The sequence below is a fragment of the Sinocyclocheilus rhinocerous genome, unplaced genomic scaffold (genome assembly GCF_001515625.1).
Source record: "Sinocyclocheilus rhinocerous isolate Xijiao unplaced genomic scaffold, SAMN03320098_v1.1 scaffold926, whole genome shotgun sequence".
NCBI lineage: Eukaryota > Metazoa > Chordata > Actinopteri > Cypriniformes > Cyprinidae > Sinocyclocheilus > Sinocyclocheilus rhinocerous.
This window is the reverse complement of record NW_015648536.1, coordinates 590,844-613,030: the sequence shown is the minus strand read 5'-3', so window position 1 is coordinate 613,030 and position 22,187 is coordinate 590,844. Positions and strand designations below refer to the sequence as shown.

At 36.2% G+C, this 22,187-nt stretch overlaps 2 protein-coding genes across 5 annotated transcripts in view; one reads left to right on the top strand and one right to left on the bottom strand.

The window, feature by feature from the left end:
• The first annotated feature begins 4,666 nt into the window (after window positions 1-4,666).
• On the top strand, window positions 4,667-15,770 carry LOC107709852 (zinc metalloproteinase-disintegrin-like batroxstatin-1). Its single transcript, XM_016514499.1, has 22 exons — window positions 4,667-4,801; window positions 7,449-7,537; window positions 7,621-7,694; window positions 7,889-7,967; window positions 8,059-8,135; window positions 8,524-8,719; window positions 9,012-9,074; window positions 9,385-9,456; window positions 10,124-10,293; window positions 10,510-10,591; window positions 10,972-11,102; window positions 11,247-11,424; window positions 12,497-12,586; window positions 13,265-13,460; window positions 13,554-13,656; window positions 13,749-13,905; window positions 14,062-14,142; window positions 14,362-14,452; window positions 14,544-14,652; window positions 14,735-14,816; window positions 14,929-15,015; window positions 15,620-15,770. Exons 1-22 carry the CDS (start codon window positions 4,741-4,743, stop codon window positions 15,647-15,649), a joined length of 2,298 nt encoding a protein of 765 aa, XP_016369985.1. The 5' UTR covers window positions 4,667-4,740; the 3' UTR covers window positions 15,650-15,770.
• Window positions 15,771-18,831: 3,061 nt separating this feature from the next.
• LOC107709853 (serine/threonine-protein phosphatase 2B catalytic subunit gamma isoform-like) overlaps window positions 18,832-22,187 on the bottom strand; it is a 78,202-nt gene continuing 74,846 nt past the window's right edge. For 2 of the 4 annotated variants that reach the window (XM_016514500.1, XM_016514501.1), the window contains exons 13-14: window positions 21,578-21,604; window positions 18,832-19,914 (exon numbers count right to left, since the gene is read on the bottom strand). In XM_016514500.1, coding sequence (XP_016369986.1) covers window positions 19,751-19,914; window positions 21,578-21,604 — 191 coding nt within the window. In that variant the 3' untranslated portion in view covers window positions 18,832-19,750. The remainder of the gene's footprint in view (window positions 19,915-21,577; window positions 21,605-22,187) is intronic. The other 2 variants (XM_016514502.1, XM_016514503.1) reach the window with 1 other exon arrangement.

Sequence of the window (22,187 nt, the reverse complement as noted above, 5' to 3'; positions counted from 1 at the left end):
TACAGTGCCACATTTGAATGCCAACTCATTTTCCTCACAGACAGGAACAGAATAATACACAGAACATTGACTGCATTTCTATATCAAAATATGACCATCGTTCCAAAAAGAGAAATACACAGTCAGCCATATCATATTACGCAGATTAAACAAACAATAACAACACTTTCCCCACATATTCACATAAACAGTGAATGAGACATTTGGACTGCATTATGAATAAAACAAGCCGCAGACATCATATTAATACGTTTAAAAGCAATTACATCATCCAAAAGCTGACATCTGCGAGATGAGATCTCCGTCACTTAATCTCTATAAAACTTAAAAGGCAGAAGACTAAACAAATCGCATAAGTCTGCCAATCTCTTTTTCTCTTTATAAAAGTTCTTTCATCAGTGACTATGGAGGGTGATGCAGACGGACAAAAACAGACCAAGAAATTAAACACAAATGTTTCCACTGGAGAATTGAGAAGTGAATTTCATAGGTTTCCCATGATGTAAGATAATTATTTTATACACTGAAAAAGCATCTATAGTTTTGCATAAACTTTTGCATCCACTTAGTGGTCATAGATAGCCCTCTTGTGGCCACAATGGTTTAGTTCTTAGGATTTAGCAACAGAGCACATTATTCCCAGGCACCCTTAAAAAATTAGTTATATAAACACTTATGAAAAAATCCATAATCATTGAAAGTGAGGTAACATCTTTGCAAGGAGAAATTTGATTTAAAATAAATCTCAATAAAGACTATTATGCATGTAACTTGGCATTGAGTAGTTTGGGGACATTGCCACCAGGTGGTCAAAAATTATAAGTACACTCAAGATCTCTCTCTCAAAATATTCACGCAAAACCGAAAATCTTCATCCCAAAACCTATGAAACTGAACAGGGATGTAACAGCCTTAAAGAATAAAAGTCTATCAGTTAAACTTAAACACTGATATTCTGTAAAACACTCATGGCATACAAAGAACAGCAGAATGAGATATTGTTATTAAGTTCCACTAAACAATAAAATCTTAAGACAAGGGATGGTCCATGGCATGAAACAGCATATGAATCTGTGAATGCATTCAGCAGCTCAAATACATGTTGTAACTGTTACTCAGAGGAAGAATGTGGACATGATTTTATAGGTCTCTGCGGGTCCATGCACGCCTCTTGAAACTAACAGTTCTCTGGATGTGCTTTAACATAGAAATCATCTTTGCTGCATAACTCAAAACTCTGTCTCAAACAGTATTACCCTGCACAAGTTCTTAGAAGTACCAAAAGCTGTTCTATTCATGTGGACTTTACAGAAAGTATGATAATAAAAACACAGTTTTAGACTACCCATCAAATATTTAATGTTATATAACTCTAAAAACAACCTAATTACTACCTGTAATACTTAAAAATAAAACCAAAATAAAACCTAAAGATACGGCAATGTATTGGAATCCAGGCTGTTTCATAATAAGGCTTTGTATAATATAAATCTATCTATCTATCTATCTATCTATCTCTCTATACATACTTTTAAGAATGCACTGAACCGATCAAAAGTAACATTAAAGAAATGTATAATGTCACAAAACATTTCTATTTCAAATAAATGCTGTTCTTCTGAATTTTCTATTATCACTGTTTTCTCACAAATATTGCACAACATGTAGATGTGTTAAATACTGATAATAATAATAAGTGCTTCTTGAGCACCAAATCAGCATATTAGAATGATTTTTGAAGGATCATGTGACTCTGAAGACTGATACTGGCTACTGAAAATTCAGCTTTACCATCACAGGGTTAAAAAATACATTTAAAATTATATTCAGTTAGAACGTTATTAGGGCTGTGCGATATTGAAGAAAAATGCGATATGTAATACCTTGTAAAAAATGCGATATGCGATATGCGATACGATATTGCTTAAAGTGTGAAAAATCTATTTAAATTATATTTTAAAATATTTAAAAATGAAAATTATATAACCAATTTGTTTCACATTCTTTCTTGGAAAAGAAAGAATCACTACAAGTGACCAGCAGTGTTTTAGCATTACTTAAAAAGTAATGTCACAAATCAGAAAATGTCATTTTAACATCAAAGTGAACATACAAACAAAAACAAATGACACTCATTTTATATCATTGTAACGTCGCTTTCCATGCACTTTAAGTACTTCTTCATATACCACAGCAAAAACTATAGTCTGAGAAAGTTCAAATATGATTAAAGGCAAGTGAACAGTCAGTAAAAAAAAGAACAAATACAGAATTTAGAAGCATAGATACAATAAACAGTAGTATTCAGGTACAGAAATGTAATAAGTGTAAAATAACACTGCATTGTGTTCACTGTATGAATTAAATTTAGATGAATCTTTGTTAAAACTGTGTTGTGTTGTTTGATTAACATTAGTGACATTCAGCAGCAGGTATTTATAAAGGGCTGCTGTCCCTTTAAATCTGACTGCACGGATCCAGTATAATGATATACATCCGATTTCTTTCTCAGCTGTTTACATTCATTTAAAACATAACTGACTGCATTTACGAGAATGATCGTCGAGACGGGTACTATTGACATAATTCTCTGCTATATGCCTCGAACTAAAACTTTGACCTTTTGCAACGTTTTGATTTAAGTAGCCTATTATTAAAATAATTCAGATATCCCGATATTTACATTTGCGATATTTCGATAATTTCGATATATCGTGCAGCCCTAAACGTTATTTTAAATTGCAATAGTATTTCACAATATTACTGTTTCTTTTTTATTTTAAATTTCATTTTTACATAAATGCAGCCTTAGTGATCATAGACTTTGAAAACATCAAAAATCTTTTGAACAGTAGTGTATTGACAAATGTGTCTTGTAACACTTTTATGCTCAGGATCTGAATGTTGACTGTGTTAATAGTGTTTCTTTACATAAGCCTTTCAGGTTCACTGTGGAATATTAAATGTCTTTTTTACCAGAAGCAACAGGGTTTGACCACATATGTGACCCTGTCTCTTAGAAATCCAGGTTAAAGTTTCAAAAATCTAATTATGAGATAACAAGCATCAAAGTTTGATTTCAACCATTAATTTCACTATGATTTCAATCTTTGACATGGCCTTACTCAGTCAATATTAAATATGTAAAGGTTATATTTTCACAGAATGTTCTACATCTTTATGAAGGATGATTTTATGTAGCAAACAGTAAATCACAAAAGAAAAATGACTTTAGTTTTCACAGGCAGGGTCACATTTTGGTTTTTGACGATGATCAGCTTCATCTACCAGATCTCAATCTATTCTCACACACACAAGTGCAGATCCATGACAGAACAGACAATTGAGCAATAGATCACAGAAGGACAGAGAGCAGGAGGAGACAAGGGAAGAGAGAAAAGGGCCAGTTTGCAACACATACGGCCCTAATGGACACTGCATGCTTTCTCCACTCCAACAAGTGAACAATGGCTTTGTTGGAGGCGTCAGGAGAAGGCACAATAACTGCATTATTGTCCTTGACTTGACCTTGTGTATTAGAAGAAGAGCAAGAATGCATTTCAGTGGGAGAGGAAATTACAGATGACAGGGCATGGAGTTTCCTATTTTTTGCTCACATTACACATTTTCATGCACTCACATTTTTAAGAAAACCCGAAATCTGAAGAAAAAGGGAAGGATAGATGCAGTTTTGAAATTCACAAGACGATCAGACAGTGTCCACAGACAGACCCAGTATTAGCAAGTATGAATCTGCAAGTCTTGAATAAAACTTAAAGCCAAACAGCACGAGGAGCAACAAAGTGAAGGTAAGGCAACGTATTTTGCTCATCCAATGGAGGCTTTTTGTTTTTGTCTCTACACTTTTATGTATCTACACAATGCAGGCAATTTGCTTTCTATATTCATCTGGTAACATTTTGAGAATTAATCATTACATTGCAAGCAATGTACAGTATATCTATCCAAATCATTCTTTGTCAGTTTAAGGTATTGAATAAATTATGTAAAAAAAGAAAGGGTCAAAATATTACAATATATCTTGATAACATAGATGCATTGCAAATTTTATGTACATGAAAGAAAGTGGTTAGATACTCTGGCTGTTATTAGGATGACAAACATGTTTGCAACACTTGCAGTTTCACTAAAGTAGTACGTCTGAGGTAAGCCTATAGTTGCCTGCTTGTAGACTGAAGCTCTTTTAGTTTTAGTGTGAAGAAAAGATTTTACATTTACATATCACTGTAACAACAATTTGGAAAAAGGAAAGGTAGAATCAGATTGTGCCTGAATCATGTGCACAGTGGTGTAAAATAACAGACCTGTTTGACCACCTTACCTCGTGTGTCTGGATGATTCATTTGAGGTTTTTTTGTTTGTTTTTGACCAGCAAATGTTAACAGGCAAGATTTTCTAGAGCACACAAGTAAAGATATTTCCCCAGAGTGATCAATTTATATTGGTCAATTTTTGGAGCAGTTAAATAAGGCCATTGAACACTCATACATGATGCTTCTATATAGTGTTTGTCAACAGCGAGTATCACTACGTCAAGGTCTGTCAGTATATTTCCTGCATTCTTTTAACACTCTCAGGGGCGTGTCCAAGCATGTCACTAATCTTTTATACCTCTGTGTCATTTCCTGAAAGTGCTTGTGTGGAGCCTACAAAACACTTCAACTGAACTATAAAACTTTGCTTAACCAAACGATCCTGTTTCAGTTCTGTACACTGACAATGGCCAGAAGACATCTGATGTTGTGGATATTTGCTCTGTGTGTTTCACTCGATCCCACAGGTAAGATACTGGATACACCAGTGCCTCTGCTCCACAATGACTGATTAACTTATCACTGCACTGCTGTGGACACTTCAGCTGTAATACTGCACCGCGCTGACTAAGTCAAAGAGTGTTTTGTGAATTGAAAAAAGAGTGAATTGAAAGAGTGTTCGATTTTAGAATTATAGAACTTACATTGCAAAAGTATGTGATATTTTTATTTGTACAGATCCTTGATCTTTATCTTGATCCTTGAGTCAGGTAAATCATGCAAATGATATACAATGCAGTATTTGCTCTGCATGATATATATACATACATATATAATATATATATGTGTGTGTATATAAAATTTTAAAACAGTATTGTTTTACATCATTTCAAATCATTGCTGCATATTTTAGATAATGTTCCCAAGAAGACATGAAGCAATTAATTCATATGAAATCACTGGTAACACGTTAGATTGTAGTGTCTACGTATTACATGCAAATATAACAAAATACAACTGAACCAATACCAAAACAGTATAATAAATAGTATTAATACTAAAAAGGTTAATTCACAAGCATATTATGTATTAATATTAATTCAGTACTTAACTATAATATAAACGGTTATCAATTCTTTTTGTTTTATTTAATCTCCCTGTCACTTTTTGGTGCATATTAGACTATTTGATTACATGAAAGGGCTGCAAAAAAAAAAAAAAGTACAAGCGGTCACTGGGGCGTTATCTTAAAAAAAAAAAAAATTACAGCTTTGTCCCTTATTTATCCCGAAAGGGTGCATTTAAGTATGTGACTAATATGTACCTTTAACTAATAACTAATATATACCTTTAAATGTACATATTAGTATGGTACACATAACATATTTGTACCTTTTGAAAAGGTGGTACTGCCCCAGTGACAGCTTTCATACCTTTTGAATCTTTTTTTCTGAGAGTGCAGTTAAATACTTTAGGCTCAATAACAACAGCACACCCTTTGATTAATGCATTTGCTTTGTATCAGATCTGAGACAGATTGTGCTATTGCTGATGTTGAAGCTACACCGTAAAAAAATACCATGCTTCTCTATTCTTTGCAGAGTCTAATTTGCTAAATTGATGAAACTAGAGATGCACCGATCGATCGGCCAGGGATCGGAATCGGCCGATTTTCATCATGATCGGCCCGGATCGGTGATCGGCCGATCAGTCTCACTTCCTTCCGATTTTGAGCCGATCCGTTTTGTTACCAGCGGCACAGGCAATAACATCAGCTGCGCATTCTTGCTCTCTTCTCTCCGACGACCCCTTCTCTCTCACACACGTCTCATTCGCTCCGGTTAAATGCTTGTATTGCACATTATTTTAGTCATTCCCGCAGGTATCGCGCTTACACCAAACACGCGCGCACCAAAACAGATCAATATTAGTGGAGCGCACACAAGCCGCACTCAGTCTCAAATAGCTTGTGAGCCACAAATACCGAAATGAGTGGCTAACTGCGCTAAAACGTTCAAATACATAAATTATGTAAAAATGCCCGTCTTGGCGAGTATCCAGTTAAACACAGTCAGTTTTGGAACGTTAAATAGTTGAGAAAGAGAACGCATTTGTGTAACATGGGCCTGTTTACACCTGGTCACTTCATGCGTTTTTTTTTCTGATCGGATAGCTATCCGACCGTGTAAAGACCAGGTGTAAATGCCCTCCGAAACGCATTCGAGACGGATATAAATCCGATCGCTCAAACCACTTCAGGAGGTGGTCTGGGCCGCATTCCAGACTAAACTCGACAAGTGTAAATGCATCTGGTTGTTGAAACTGGTTGTTGCTGATGCACTGGAAAGATAAGTTTGATGCAAAAGATAACACTGGATGTGTTATTTTACATTTGATTACTTTAATTTCTGTAGTATTTCTTACCTGAATAAAAACTTACTTAACCTGAAAAACTTAAGTTTCATAGCTCTCTTTATTCTATTGCATTTATTTATGCCGTTGTTTGCCATTTTTTTTATTTGTTCTTACTTTTTACTTGTGTTTTTTTATGGTTGTTTGCAATTTTTTTGTGTTCTTATTTTATTACTGACTTTTTGTTTTTTTTATGAAAAAACTTTGTGTTGAAGAAAAGTCTATTTTTGTTTGTATATGCTGTCAATTATAGTTCTTAGAAAGAAAATCGGAATCGGCTAAAATCGGTATCGGCAGATCACACTAACAAAAAAATCGGAATCGGCCAAGAAAATTGCAATCGGTGCATCTCTAGATGAAACATTTGCTACTTTTAAAACAAGAACATGAGATACCATTGTTTCACCCTAATGAACATTAACAACAAATTTTTATTAGGGCAGATTTTCTTACAGTAAAACAAACACGCTTTAAGGAAAAAAAGAAGATCAAACTTGGACAGAGATTATTGTCTACCGATTTTGCTCATAACATTAAAATAACAGATCCCCGTAAGTCTGTTGGCAGTAATCACCTAAACCAGCAGGTTAAAAGTTTACACTTGTGCTTTCACTAAAATATTTGGATCAGTTGGAATAGTTCTGACGTCTAAAAGTCTATATCTACAGGCTATATATAAAAAAACATTACTGTATGTATGTACTTTATGACTAATCTGTGATTCAGTGTCAATAATTCCCTCTGTTTATCAATCTGCTATAGTCGGTCACATTCCTGAACTAGATGGAAAAAAGGTGTATGAGATTGTTCGACCAATCAGATTGCATGCACTACAAAAAAGAGACTTAAATGTGAGTTCTCATCAACCCACCTCTAAATTCCATGTTTAAATATTTTAATCAAACTAAATTTGATTTCTTTTCATCCCCTGCAGTCAAGACCTGACACAGTGAAATACGCTATGACACTGGGAGGTAGAGACATTGAAATGCACCTCCAGAAAAATGAGTGAGCCTGTCTCCCCAGTTACTCCTTTGTCATCATTTTTGTATATCCGCTTGTTGTCATTTAAAAAAGTTCCTCATTGTCAAAGTCGAACATTTGTATGTCATTTTAAAACTGCAGTTCCCACGTTACAAATTGCGATTTGTCCATTAATGAGCCATTTGTTACTGATCTGAGAAATGTGTGTTGGTCAACAGTGGCCTATTGACGAAAGACTATAGCGAAACTTATTACACTGAAGATGGGATGCTTGTCACAACCACACCTGAGGATCTGGTATACTACAACCAGTATTACTAACATATGACATACATAACATATAATCCATAGAGTGAAAGATTTATTTAATACTCTTTTTCTTCCATAGGACTTATGCTATTATCATGGGAAAATAGTCAATGACAGCAAGTCATCGGTTAGCATGAGCACCTGTGATGGATTACGGTAGGGAAACAATTTTAAAAGACATTTCTTTTGAACTTTTACAATCTCATATTAACTTGCTTTAACAAAAGTACACATATACATCTTTAAAATGCTTCTTTCTACAATCTCTACTGCTATTACTATGACTGTATTCAGTCAGTTTGTTGCCTCAAGCACGTTCTTCGCTTTTCTGCAATGAACAGAAGTTACAGCATGACTTGCATTTCTTGCTTAGATAAATGAGACACGCAAATTACACATGGTTTACCAAGCACCCCTGATTAAGTCACATCTTGTGCCAATTGCTTTGATTTCCACAGGCTTACTACTCTCTGTAACCAGGCCAAAAGTCCCTACAAAAGACATACAAAAGACATTGTGCCCATTATGTGAATTTTCTTCACAGAGGCTATTTCCAAACAGAGGAGCAGAGGTTTCTGATCGAGCCGTTGTCCGAGGATGGTGATGGTGACCATGCTGTCTTTAAGAACGAAGATGTAAATGAAGAGACGGCTAGAGTGTGTGGAGTCACCAACACTACTTGGGACGAGAGTGAGGAAGGCGCTCCTCCACGCATTCTCAAAAGTCGTTCTCGTTCCTCAGTAAGACGGTCTATTCAGCTACTTTAGCATTGCAAAAAGCAGCAAAGCAAAGTTAAAGTTTCACAAGGATAAACCACATTCAGACGGGTCATGTGATAAAGTCTTATTCGTTGTTCTGCAATGTTAAGGTGACGATCGCAATAAATTGCAGAAGTCTGAAGTGCAAAAAATGTCCCAGATTAACCTAATATTGTACAGTACATGCACTAAAGTATGGTAGTTCTTTTTTGTTTTGTCACTGAAATAATTATTCTGTTCTCTATTTTCCATCTATTTGCTTCCTCTTGATCAGGGGCCAACTTTGTTCCAGCAACAAAAATACATCGAGCTCTTCCTTGTGGCAGACAACAGCGAAGTAAGAGCTGGAATAAATGCACCTTGATGAAGAATAACTCATCTAAAAATGATTCACAGATTTTTTGGGGCCTCAGTGACTATCATATGATATAGGAGTTCTAATACAAAAAAAAATCCCTGGCTTAAAGTAACATACATTTTGTGCTTGTTCAGCATTGTGGTTTTTATAGAATCAAACTGTTTCTAAATTTGTCACAGTGCATTTAAAAACACTGATGCTAACAGATTTCAGAAAGTGTATCCTTATAGAAGTGTGATTGAGTGACGAAATGCTTGGATTCATCATTAAATTTTTTGTTCCCCCTCAGTACAAGAAAATGGACAGCGATCTTCAGAAGTTGAGAAAGAGGATATTTGAGATCATCAATTACATCAATAATGTGAGTCACTGATGACGCATGTTATCAAAAAATTCCAGCATGCCAACATTTATGGATCATCATACAGGATATTGCAACTAAAACCTGTGATAACAAGGATTCTTGAGTGTGATAACTAATCACATGACTAGATACAGATCTTTGCCATCTACAGATCTTCTGATGAGTACTGGTTTAGTACTTTAGTAAAAACCATTTATAGTGTTGCACTAGTACAAAACGTATAAAGAGTGGAGTCCAAATATCTAAAAACCTGAGATTTAAACTCCATTTAAAAGCTTGTTTCAAAAGTGGCATAATGGCATAAAATGAGTAAGAAATATTTAAGATTCTGCACTTCTAGGTTCTAGATTTATCAAATTTTTGACAAGGTCTATGGCTACCTTGCTTCCACTGAAGCACACAAGATGCAAATCATGCAGGATAACATGGCTCAAAGTTTCCCATAAGCTCGCGAGTCAGTGTCAGTATTTTGCATACAAAATACTAATTGTAACAACGTGTGATGAATAGCGTATTGTTGATTTTTTTAATAATACAATTTGTCATTTAAAAAGATATGTAATCAGAAAAAGAAATCTCTAATGGTTTCAGACTTTTGGACCCCACTGTACACAATATACAATAACATACAATTATCTTCTTTCACTCTTTTCTTGGTGTGCAGGTATATAAAGAAATCAACACATTCATTGCTCTGACTGGATTTGAAGTCTGGACAGATAGCGATAAGATAACAGTTTCTCCTGTTGCTGGAGCTACCTTGGACAGCTTTACCCAGTGGAGGAACAACGATCTCATCAAAAGACAGAAGCACGACAACGCCCACCTCCTTAGGTCAGCTCTCATGTGGGGAAAATACAATACTGTTAATCAGATCAGCTCAGAACTTCTTAAATACTTTGTCTGCTTCGAGCTGTGCTATTGTGTTCTACTTTGAAATGGTTTAAAAACTGAAACCGAAAGACGACACACTTTAACCACTAACTAAATGTAATCCAGCAGGATCAGTTGAATTTGGATTAAACATTAATTTTTTTGTCCTTCTCTCAGTGCAATCAACCTTGATGGAGCAACTGTGGGTCTAGCTTACATTGGAACTCTGTGTGGAGGTCTATCAACAGGGATTGTGCAGGTACTAATATTCGCTCATAACAAGTCACAAACATATTTGCCAAAAATATGTAATGAAACTTGCATTAATGAAAATAAATAATCTGATAGGATTACAATAAAAAAAGGATATATGTAGATGTATGAAGATGGATTTAGGGTGTTTTATTAATTCATTCATCAAATGCAGTAATATTACGAACAAATACATTTGCATGTTTTTTAAAGAGAATAAAAAATTTTGATGTAGTGTATCGCTTTTTGTTGCAATGCCTTTTTCTTTACTTTGTGCCAAATTAATCTTAATACTTCATCATAATATAGACTAAATTAACATTTCAATAAAAATCTATGTTTTCGTCAATGCTAAGCCTGGACCTAACTGTTTATTCCTCTTCAAAGGATCACAACTCTAAGGCTATAGCAGTGGGGGCTACTATGGCCCATGAGATGGGGCACAATCTGGGCATGAGTCACGACAGCAGCAGCTGCGTTTGTTCTGATGGCACATGCATTATGACAGCTGCTCTCAGGTACTTACTGTGTACCAGTTGAACTTCATTAGCTTAGTATTTTTTTTTCCAAGCAATTTCTACTGTAATGTTTTATTTTGAAATTCATGGAGAGTCAAAACAAAAGTTCTGAGCAAATAATATCACTGCTCCATATCTCCGCAGCTATTTCATCCCTCAACACTTCAGCAGCTGCAGTAGTAGTAGCTATGTAGACTACCTGAACAACAAAAACCCAGAATGTCTTATGAATATGCCCAAACCAAAAGAATTGATTCAGCCACCTGTATGTGGAAATGGATTTGTGGAGATAGGAGAACAATGTGACTGTGGAACAGTGCAGGTAAGCGGACTAGGGTTTCTTAAATGTCTGAAAAATGTCAACAGATTTATTTCAAGTAAGTTACTCAAAATATCAAAGAAAAGTACCAAAGAAACTTATTTGTTGAAAGGTACTGAAAAATGTAAATTTAGGCCATGTCCACACGTACATGGGTATTTTTATAAACGGAGTTCTTCCTTCTTCCGTTTTAAAAAAAATCTCCGTCCACATGAAAACGCAAAAGCATGCTATGAAGCACTGTCAAGAGCATGCCAAGCCAACAGGTGGCGATATAATCTCAACCGTAAAGCCATGTTGGTCAATCAGAAGCCTGAAAAAGTTTCCAGTAGGCGGAGATAATAGCGCATGTTCCGACATCACAAGCCAAAATCTCCGGTTTCGCTGTCTACACGATAACACTGCAACCAGAGTATTTGAGAATCTTCACCCTGGCAGGAGTTTTCAAAAATGTTTGGTTTCAGTGACCTGGTACTGCGTTTGTGTGTGGACGAACGGCCAAACCCCATAGAAAAAGCTGCGGTTTTGAAAATACCCGCGTTCGTGTGGACAGGGCCTTAGAATGACATGGGAAGACCCTAAAATTTAAATGTATACTCAACAAGTCACATCTATATACTATCAGAAGCAAGATAATGTCAAGACATGCACAGACAATTCTCAACAGGAATGTTTTCCAGTAGGCTATACTCTACATCTGACAATGAATCACTAAAGTAGTGTTGTGTTTGGTGTGCCTATGGGAGGAGATGGGATTGTCAATCTCCCATATTATCTTTCGCGGCAGTGTGAAAATAAGATGATGGAATGCATGTATTAATTACTGCAAATCTGTTTATACATGCACTACATTAGTCATCTCTTCTATTTGGCCAGAAATTGTGTAGGATGGACCGCATACTTTTACTGGATGTTCATTTATTCATTGTTTGGCATGTAAATTACTTTCCAAGAGCTTTTCTAGATCCTCAGAACTAGTACTTAAAATACAATTTCTTATGTGCCCAGAGCAAACACACCTAAAATGCTAAGACATCTTAAGACATACTCATTGTCTTTATTTCACAACCTATAGGAGTGTACAAACCCATGCTGCAATGCCACCACCTGCAAACTGACAGAGGGCTCACAATGTGCAACAGGGGAATGTTGTGAGAATTGTAAGGTAAGATTCAAAGAGTTGGGGGCATTTTGCCATAACATTCATCAAATCAATAAAGTATCAGATTAACACAGCCGCTTTAGTGCGTTTGGTAGCAGCATACACTCAAGCTCGATACGTTTTAACAATTCTTTAACTGCTAAAGAAGGCCTATATATTTGGCAAAAATCTTTATCACTAATAAATCGCTTTCATGATCAGCCCGGGTGCCGCTGAACCAATGCCTTTCTTTGTGTAAATGGAATATGTGCAACTAAAGGTCTCTGGTTCTTGGAGCACAACAAAAGATTAAAAACGGACTAGACTTACCGCACTGCGCTGAAACTGCGTCTCTGTCAACGTTGCTTCATAGATAGTGGTTTTGAATTCCGCTCTCCTGCATCAGGCAGTGATTGGAGGAAAATGAATCGAGGGGCGTTCCCCTCATGAATAATGAATAGAATCAAATGACGCTTCTCCGCGGGTTTTCGTACCAATCACATTTCAAACTTTTTAAACCGGATGAAACGAAATAGTTCAAAATATAACATTAATATTACAAGAAATACATTCAAAATAATGTGTCATTGTTTTCAATAATTTGAAATGTCAACATCTCAAAAAAGGTTTCATTCATTTATAGGCCTGGCCTACTTTCATTCATTTATAGGCCAATACCAATATGTTTTTCCTCCCCATCAGATCATGTCAGCCGCACATGTGTGTCGTCCAAAAAATGATGACTGTGATTTGCCAGAGTCATGCACTGGAAAATCAGCCGAGTGTCCTGAAGACGTCTTTACAGTCAATGGACTCCCTTGCAAGAATGGAAAAGGCTATTGCTACAATGGCCAGTGCCCACAGAGAGAGGAGCAGTGCATTAAAATGTGGGGTCCAAGTGAGTACAGTATTGATGCAACACAATAGTGAAAAATTTGTGTTGAGCCCCATATGACTGTGCTAATTTTTCTTTTTATTCAAATAAATCAAGCTGCTGTGGTGGCTCGAGACTATTGCTACAACCAGAACACAAGAGCGGAATACTTCGCCTACTGCAAACGCAATGGCAATATATATATTGGATGCCAAAGACAGTAAGATTTTACATTTATCAGTCCATCCATTAATCCCTTATCATATCCCTTCACTGTCTGATCAAACACCAATCTTTTTTGTCTATCTGTAGAGATGTGATGTGTGGAAAACTGTTCTGCGAAGATGGCAATGCAAATCCCAATTATGGACGGCTAGTAAAATTCAACAATTGTAAAGCCACATTCTACAGCGATCCTGAAAAAGATTATGGTCAAGTCGACACAGGCACCAAATGTGGGGAAGGACTGGTAAGACTGGTCTCTAGATACATGCCAGTTATTCCCAAACTTCCTTGTAGCTCAATAACAATGAACTCCTTCAATCACCTCTAATAAAAGAAACTTTATAGGTTTGCTATCAGGAAGCATTATAATTTGACACTAATGATGTGTTTGTTTTCTCAGGTTTGTAACCAGAATGAGTGTGTTGACCTAGAGACGGCTTACAAAGCAACAAACTGCTCCGCCAAATGCAGAGGCCATGCGGTATGACCCAAAATATGCCTTTCTCTAACACTAACTTCTCGTTTCCTCATAAAATGCCACAAATAGATTAGATTAGATAAACCTTTATTCGTCCTACAATGGGGACATTTCCATGTAATGCTTTTTGACTATTTCAGGTCTTAATATAATATTCTTTCATAAGTTATACATATTGTACAACTTGTTTTAGAAGAATTAATGTAAGTGTATATGCTACAGGTTTGTGACCACAGAAAGGAGTGCAGATGTGAAACTGGATGGCTGCCTCCAGATTGTGAAACACCAGCAGAAAGTGAAGGTTCTTCTAAAGGTATACCACAGACACTGTATTCAAAATAGCCTCATATTCTTTTTGTTTGGAGGATCACAAATAAGATTTTTTTGCCTCTTTGCATTTCTAGCGGTGACAATAGCCATTGTCGTGGTTGTCTGCATCCTGATTGGGATACTTCTAATTGGACTGGCCGTCTTCTTTTACAAGCGCAGAAAGAGCACGCCACATTCACTCAGGTAAGAGTATAAGAAACCAACACTTAAACACTGGAGGAAGTCAATAAATCAAGTGCATTTAATGCTGCCGTTTTCTTAATAGCCATCCAAGGCAGCAGAAAGTTCATGTAGTCGACATCCCTGACTACAGCCATCAGTCGACACCAAATCAGAAGCCGTCTCTGGTAACTTGCGGTCACATCTGATGAAATTTCATCATCTCATTTAACAACAAGCACAATCTATACCAAATGAAAGCGTTATCAGGACTTTGTGATCTCTTTGTTTATTCTATAGGTAATAAGGCCTACAGCACCTCCTCCACCTCCACCCTCTTCAGTTCAATCCGGAGGTCTGCATAATGACTACCTAAATGCGCGACAGGTAGCAAAGCTAACTCTACATAATGTGTAAAGACTGATGTTTACATCAGTATTTAAAGGAATAGTAGTTAATCAACCTAAAATGAAAATTCCTAATGTTGTTTTAAACCAATTATGACTTACTGTCTTCTGTGGAACCCATACGGTTTACATACAACAGAAGTAGAGGGAGATCAGGGACTGTCAAGTGCCAAAATGATGAAAAAGCATTGCTAAAGTACCAGTAATCCATGTGACTTGTGTAATATTCAACGTCCACTGAAGAAATGTTGAAATAGTGATATATTACTTACAGCGTAACAGACTGTAATTTATTGACTGAAAATGTGGCCTTAAAAGTTTGCTAAACAGCCTTGGTCACCATACAGTGTATTTAATTTTGCTATAAAAACAAGGAAGAATTTGGGTGCACTATACCTTTATGCTTCCGGTCTGAGGCTAAGAAAATTTGGATGAAATGATAGAGACTATATTTGACAAACATACATTTATTCATTTAGCATCCATGTTTACTTAAAAGAAAAAAGAGAATACATTATAATTACTTTAGAAACATGAGATATTTTTCGGACTATTTAGAGCCTTGTTAATTCTCTCCCCCGCAGGCCCTTAGACCACCTCCTCCAAGGGTGTGATGTCTAGCACCTGTCAAACCTCAAGAAGTGGAACCAGCACACTCCAGACCCTGCAGATCGGATAGAAGTGTGTTATGAGCCTAAGGCTTGCTAAACTCTTCAAGAGAAGACAAATGTCTGTGAAAATAAGCCACATGCATTAGACCAGCACACCTAAATGAATGTTAGTGTGTAAAAGATTGTCCTTGAGTGACATGATGAATTTTAAGTCACGTTTTGTTTTTAACCGAAAAAGCGATTTTTAAATTTCACTATTTATTTGTACAGTCTGTTCCTGTATAATTGAGCCTGCCTTCTGTATAGTAATGATTTTCAGTTAGTAAAAATAGCCGACTCACTTCCACAGAAAGTTCACATTAGAAAGTTGACTTTCTAAAGTTTATTAAATTTTACTTAAAAATTGCTTTTAAATAACATTTTTGTGGTTACTATTTAGTTTTATATTTATGAAAATGTATTGTTTTGTAAAATGCAATGTGAATGTATGACTGAAATATATTTGCATGTTGAATCACATTCTGATTATTGTTTTTTTAACCAACTGATTAAAAATCAAGAAAATATGACCAAACATGAGGTCCATGGTATTTCAGTTTTTATTTGTCGTCTCAACGGATACATCTACAAAATATCAAGAAGTTTATGGTGGCCTTGTGTTACAAGTACTTGATAAAATGGTTGTCCAATTAAATTCCCATATTGTATTTTTAATGATGCTATAATTGTGCATAAACAACATTTTGACACATACCCACAAATGTGTTTCAGGGACTTCATTGAGCCTCTGAAGGCCTAATACTCACCATTTCAACTCTTGAATGCAAACAGAAACTTAGATTCAAACTTCCTCATCACTCCGTTAGAAGTTCACGTTGCCAGTATACCAAGACCAGCTCACACCCTGTTAAACCATTCTAGGAAAACAGTAGAACTCATCCCAGATCAGCTGCTTAATCTCAGTACTTCCATTGGTATCATTTGAAATACATGCAAATAAATGTAGCAAATGTTCCCTTTAGGGTCCACAGACATACTGCACTGATTTGATCCTGCAAAACACACACATACACACTTCAGAAAACGCTGTATGTTGGAAGGTGTCACTGGAATCACATATTTATTTGTCATAAAAGCTGAATTCATACACCTAAAGATGAGCACAACATATTGGTCATAGAATTAGATTTTGAAATGAAAATAAACCAGTCTCATGTCAAGAACCGGTCCAGTATTTAAATAAGAAAATAAAGGTGAAAAACTTGGTCTAAATAAAACACAAAAATTTTTTTACAAAATGAACCGTTGTCTAAAATGTACATTTCAAATGCTTCCAGAAAATGGGGTGGGTTGATCATGTGCATAGCATCAGACATTCAACACCATCGCAAACTCGTGATTAAATCTGCTTTAAAACCAGATGAACTTGCTGCTCTTGGTAAAATGAATAAAAAGGTGCATTAGAAGGCTTAATGCTCTTCCTCTATATTCTCTTGAAGTTCTGTATCTCAACAGTAGGTGGAGACATACAACATTCCCTAAACCTGTTAAAACAAGCAGCCATGTAATAAAAAACCTTACCACAATACCTCACATAGTGTTACAGCTCACACCACCAAGTCAGTTTGTGACACGTTTATCAAGCTCAGCATGCTTTGTTAATGTCTCAAGCAATCGATAGTCTGTACGAGCGAAAGCTGAATACTTTGCATTAAGTGATGGCCTGGAGGACATTCTTTAAAGAGAGGATATTCAATATAACATGTAGGCATTCTCTATTTACAGTGACTTGCGTTTAGTGCAATATTCCTCATTACCTCCCCATCATACCCTAAATTAGGGTTGGTTAGAGCTCTGGCACAAAAAAAAAAAAGACTTTGGCTTTCGAGTCGATCAAAGCAACTTCACACGTCCCACATTGGCTGTTACAAGTGTACATGAGCTTATAGGCATACTAACGAATTTCACTGTACATAATAACTCATCTATCATCTTTTTTAAGAAACAGCAAAAAGAGAAGTGTGGCAGAAAGAAATGAGGTAAAGTGAGCCTGAAAGACTGTCAAATGATATTTCTAAAGAGACTGAAATAGCCTCAAGTACAGATACAGAAAAGTAAGATTACGTGATGCTTTCATAAGACATGCTTTGTTTTTAGAATCAAACAACTTCAATGTTATGGCTGCTTGCATGTGGTGTGTCATCTGGCTGTATTTGGACAAAAATGCTAGTTTTTCCAAGTAGAAATAGACACATGGAACCCAAAGCAGCTAATATTTTCATTCAGTCTGAATCTTGCTTGAAACAGAGTAATATTAAACAGGTTTACTTTCGTAGATATAAAAATGAACCTACAGTTTAACTTATTTCCCTTAGGTTTGTTTTGTCTTAATAAAATCGCTTATTGATAACATACAACAGTATATTCAGTCAAACCATCCCTTGCCGAATACATTGCGACATACAATATTATAAAACGGGGATTAACTAGATCTTCTGATCTGTGCAGCATCTTAAACCCACATCTCTGCTCTCGAGTTACAAAACTGCAGTTTAAAGGTTGACACATTGTGACTGTATACCTGTTTTTTGCACACTTTCAAATGTTCACTCATCTTTAAAATGTTGCTATCAAGTACATCTAATACAATTCATTTAATAAATAAAATCTCATGTTTGTACTTCGTTGTAAGTGATTTTTCTCCCCGTCTGTGGAATGATTCCTCTCCACATTCAAGGCCCTCCTCTGCAGGATCCGGCAGTTGAGGGGTCTGTCTTGTGGAGAACGTGGCAGAGAAAGAGACAATGCTATGGAGGAGAGGAAAAGTGCAAAATCTCCCCTCACACATTCCCGTCAGTGCCGTTTTTCTCGTTGGCAGTGTTAACTGTGGTACCGTCAGGTTGCTGGCCGTCCTTGCGAGGAGGCATCCGTTCGTTTATTCGGTCCAGGCCACGAGCTTCTTCGAAGTTGCGGATTTTCCGTGTAGGAGAGAAACCTTGGATGGCTACCGGGGAAAAAGGAAAAAAAGGAAAATGAGGTAGAGAAAAAAAAACAAAACATTTTGAGACAATTAACAAACGGTATGCCATTTACTGAAATAAGTTTACCTTTGGGCTTTTGCAGTGAAAAAAAAAAAAGACTTTGGCTTTCGAGTCGATCAAAGCAACTTCACACGTCCCACATTGGCTGTTACAAGTGTACATGAGCTTATAGGCATACTAACGAATTTCACTGTACATAATAACTCATCTATCATCTTTTTTAAGAAACAGCAAAAAGAGAAGTGTGGCAGAAAGAAATGAGGTAAAGTGAGCCTGAAAGACTGTCAAATGATATTTCTAAAGAGACTGAAATAGCCTCAAGTACAGATACAGAAAAGTAAGATTACGTGATGCTTTCATAAGACATGCTTTGTTTTTAGAATCAAACAACTTCAATGTTATGGCTGCTTGCATGTGGTGTGTCATCTGGCTGTATTTGGACAAAAATGCTAGTTTTTCCAAGTAGAAATAGACACATGGAACCCAAAGCAGCTAATATTTTCATTCAGTCTGAATCTTGCTTGAAACAGAGTAATATTAAACAGGTTTACTTTCGTAGATATAAAAATGAACCTACAGTTTAACTTATTTCCCTTAGGTTTGTTTTGTCTTAATAAAATCGCTTATTGATAACATACAACAGTATATTCAGTCAAACCATCCCTTGCCGAATACATTGCGACATACAATATTATAAAACGGGGATTAACTAGATCTTCTGATCTGTGCAGCATCTTAAACCCACATCTCTGCTCTCGAGTTACAAAACTGCAGTTTAAAGGTTGACACATTGTGACTGTATACCTGTTTTTTGCACACTTTCAAATGTTCACTCATCTTTAAAATGTTGCTATCAAGTACATCTAATACAATTCATTTAATAAATAAAATCTCATGTTTGTACTTCGTTGTAAGTGATTTTTCTCCCCGTCTGTGGAATGATTCCTCTCCACATTCAAGGCCCTCCTCTGCAGGATCCGGCAGTTGAGGGGTCTGTCTTGTGGAGAACGTGGCAGAGAAAGAGACAATGCTATGGAGGAGAGGAAAAGTGCAAAATCTCCCCTCACACATTCCCGTCAGTGCCGTTTTTCTCGTTGGCAGTGTTAACTGTGGTACCGTCAGGTTGCTGGCCGTCCTTGCGAGGAGGCATCCGTTCGTTTATTCGGTCCAGGCCACGAGCTTCTTCGAAGTTGCGGATTTTCCGTGTAGGAGAGAAACCTTGGATGGCTACCGGGGAAAAAGGAAAAAAAGGAAAATGAGGTAGAGAAAAAAAAACAAAACATTTTGAGACAATTAACAAACGGTATGCCATTTACTGAAATAAGTTTACCTTTGGGCTTTTGCAGTGATCAAAAAGCCTATTTATCGAATTATTTAACCATGAAGGAAATGCAACTGTGGTGCTTTTTAAAATGGACTAAATTAATCAAATCAAACATCATGTCACATGATACGCAACACCAAATTTTTTGCCTCATGTCATGCTGTGTACACTACAGTTCAGCGGTTTGGGACTGGTAAGAGTTTTTAATGTTTTTAAGTATCTTATGTTCACCAAGGCTGCATTTATTTGATCAAAAACATAGCAAAACACTACTAATGTAAAATATTATTAACATACAACTTAAAATAACTATAATTTATTATGTTAAAATGTAATTCATTGATGTGATGATGGCAAATGCTTAAGAAAAATTTCTTATTATCAATGTTTTGTGGAAACTTTATTTTTTAAATGAATAGAAAGTTCAAAAGTACAGCATTTATTTGAAAAAGAAATCTTTATTAATGTCCTTACTGAAACAAATGTCTGATGTTGATCAATTTAATGCATCTTTGCTAAGTAAAACAAAACAAAACAATCTTACTGATTCCAAACTTTTCAACAGTAGTGTACAGTATGAGCAGTAAATTAGTATAAATATAAGAATATAATTGTAAAAAAAAACCTGACAGTAAAAAACAAACGGTGGTCTACAGAAACATGGTGACAACAACAGTAACTTGCAATTCTACAATTATGAGATGCAGTAAAATATATCATAAAATGTACAGAAATATCAGAAAAGTTTATTTATATAATTTGTCATTTTATTTATATTGTTATCTTGCACAACTAACAGGCTTATTATGTCCTATGGCATTTCTGAAAACACCAGGCAACTGCCAAGATGAATCATGACTGTTTCCAGTTGACAGAGCAAACACAAGACGCCCATTCAACACCAGTAAAAATGGAGATGCAGCTGAACTTAGAAATCAGGTCAGCAACTCGAGTGTCTTGCTCTGGCACACTTAACATTTCAAGCCAGAGCGTGTGTTTGTATTTGTCTGCACAATAGCTTAGGGTACATTACAGCAGCGTCGGGCAAGAGTGTTACGCGTCAATGGGAACAGACCGTCTTAGGAGCACAGAGTCGTAACGAGATTAGAATCTGAAAATGCTTGGCGGAGGAAGGTCTTGGCCTCTCCGCCAATCGCATGGCAGCATGGGAATTAGCACACTCTAGCCAGGGCCCGGGACTAACGGTCAACAGGCAACAGCTAATTAATGAGGTGAAGCAGAGCCTCATTCCCTCACTGCATGGATGCTTTCAAGTGTCCGCACCCATCATTTATCATAAAAAAAAATATCGACCCGGAGTCATTTCAGGCTCTTTTGTAAAATCTGAATCTCATAAGGGAAAGGAATGCCTTTATGAAACGTGAACCGCTGCGTTCAATTCAATTAGTTGGTGCAAAAATACTGATTTTCCATGATTCGTACGAGACACACACACACACACACACACACACACACACTGAGGTGAACGGCAAGGCACGAAAATACACAAAGGGGAAGAAAGCACAGCATATAGGGGCAGGAGATGACACAGTACTGCCAGCGTACCTTGACCCTCCTTTGCTTCTATGGTGGCTGTATTAGCAAGCGCAGCAGGAAGTAGTCCAAAATGAATGGAGAGAGAGGTTATATCAGCGTGATTACATTACACCCCAAGCATATTAACCTCACACACCACAGCAATGCAGTCATATTAGTAGTTAAAGAATCCAACAGTAATATAACCAGTGCACAGAGCAGTTAGTGAGGAAAAAAGCAATTAGTTCTTTACAAAGTCACAGAGTGATTGTTTGGCCTTTTTTTTTTTTTTTAATAACTGATGACTTATTCAGTACTGGGACAAAAAAGGCTACAGAACTTAAAAAAAAACAAAAAAAAAGGTTTCTGTATCTCTGAAATACACTTTCAGATGTATCTACATACATTTAGGTGTAATCTCTGACTTGCCTATCAATAAATATTGGTCAACAACTACCAGATACACAATGTGTCAAATATTAATAAAAAATTCTGACACATTCGAGTGAATGAATTACATTATTATTCTATATTAACTATATTTGTACGTATATTTTAAACTACAAAAACAGTAATTATTATAAAATTACAGAACTAAAACAACTCAGAGAATTTCAATTTGAAATATCTAAAGATAGTC

Bases quoted from the DNA above. Each gene is read 5' to 3' on its own strand.
- LOC107709852 (XM_016514499.1), top strand. From the start codon at position 4,741: ATGGCCAGAAGACATCTGATGTTGTGGATATTTGCTCTGTGTGTTTCA. The intron at 8,720-9,011 runs GTAAGACGGTCT...CCTCTTGATCAG, and splicing joins AAAGTCGTTCTCGTTCCTCA to GGGCCAACTTTGTTCCAGCA. The intron at 13,906-14,061 runs GTAAGACTGGTC...TTGTTTTCTCAG, and splicing joins CCAAATGTGGGGAAGGACTG to GTTTGTAACCAGAATGAGTG.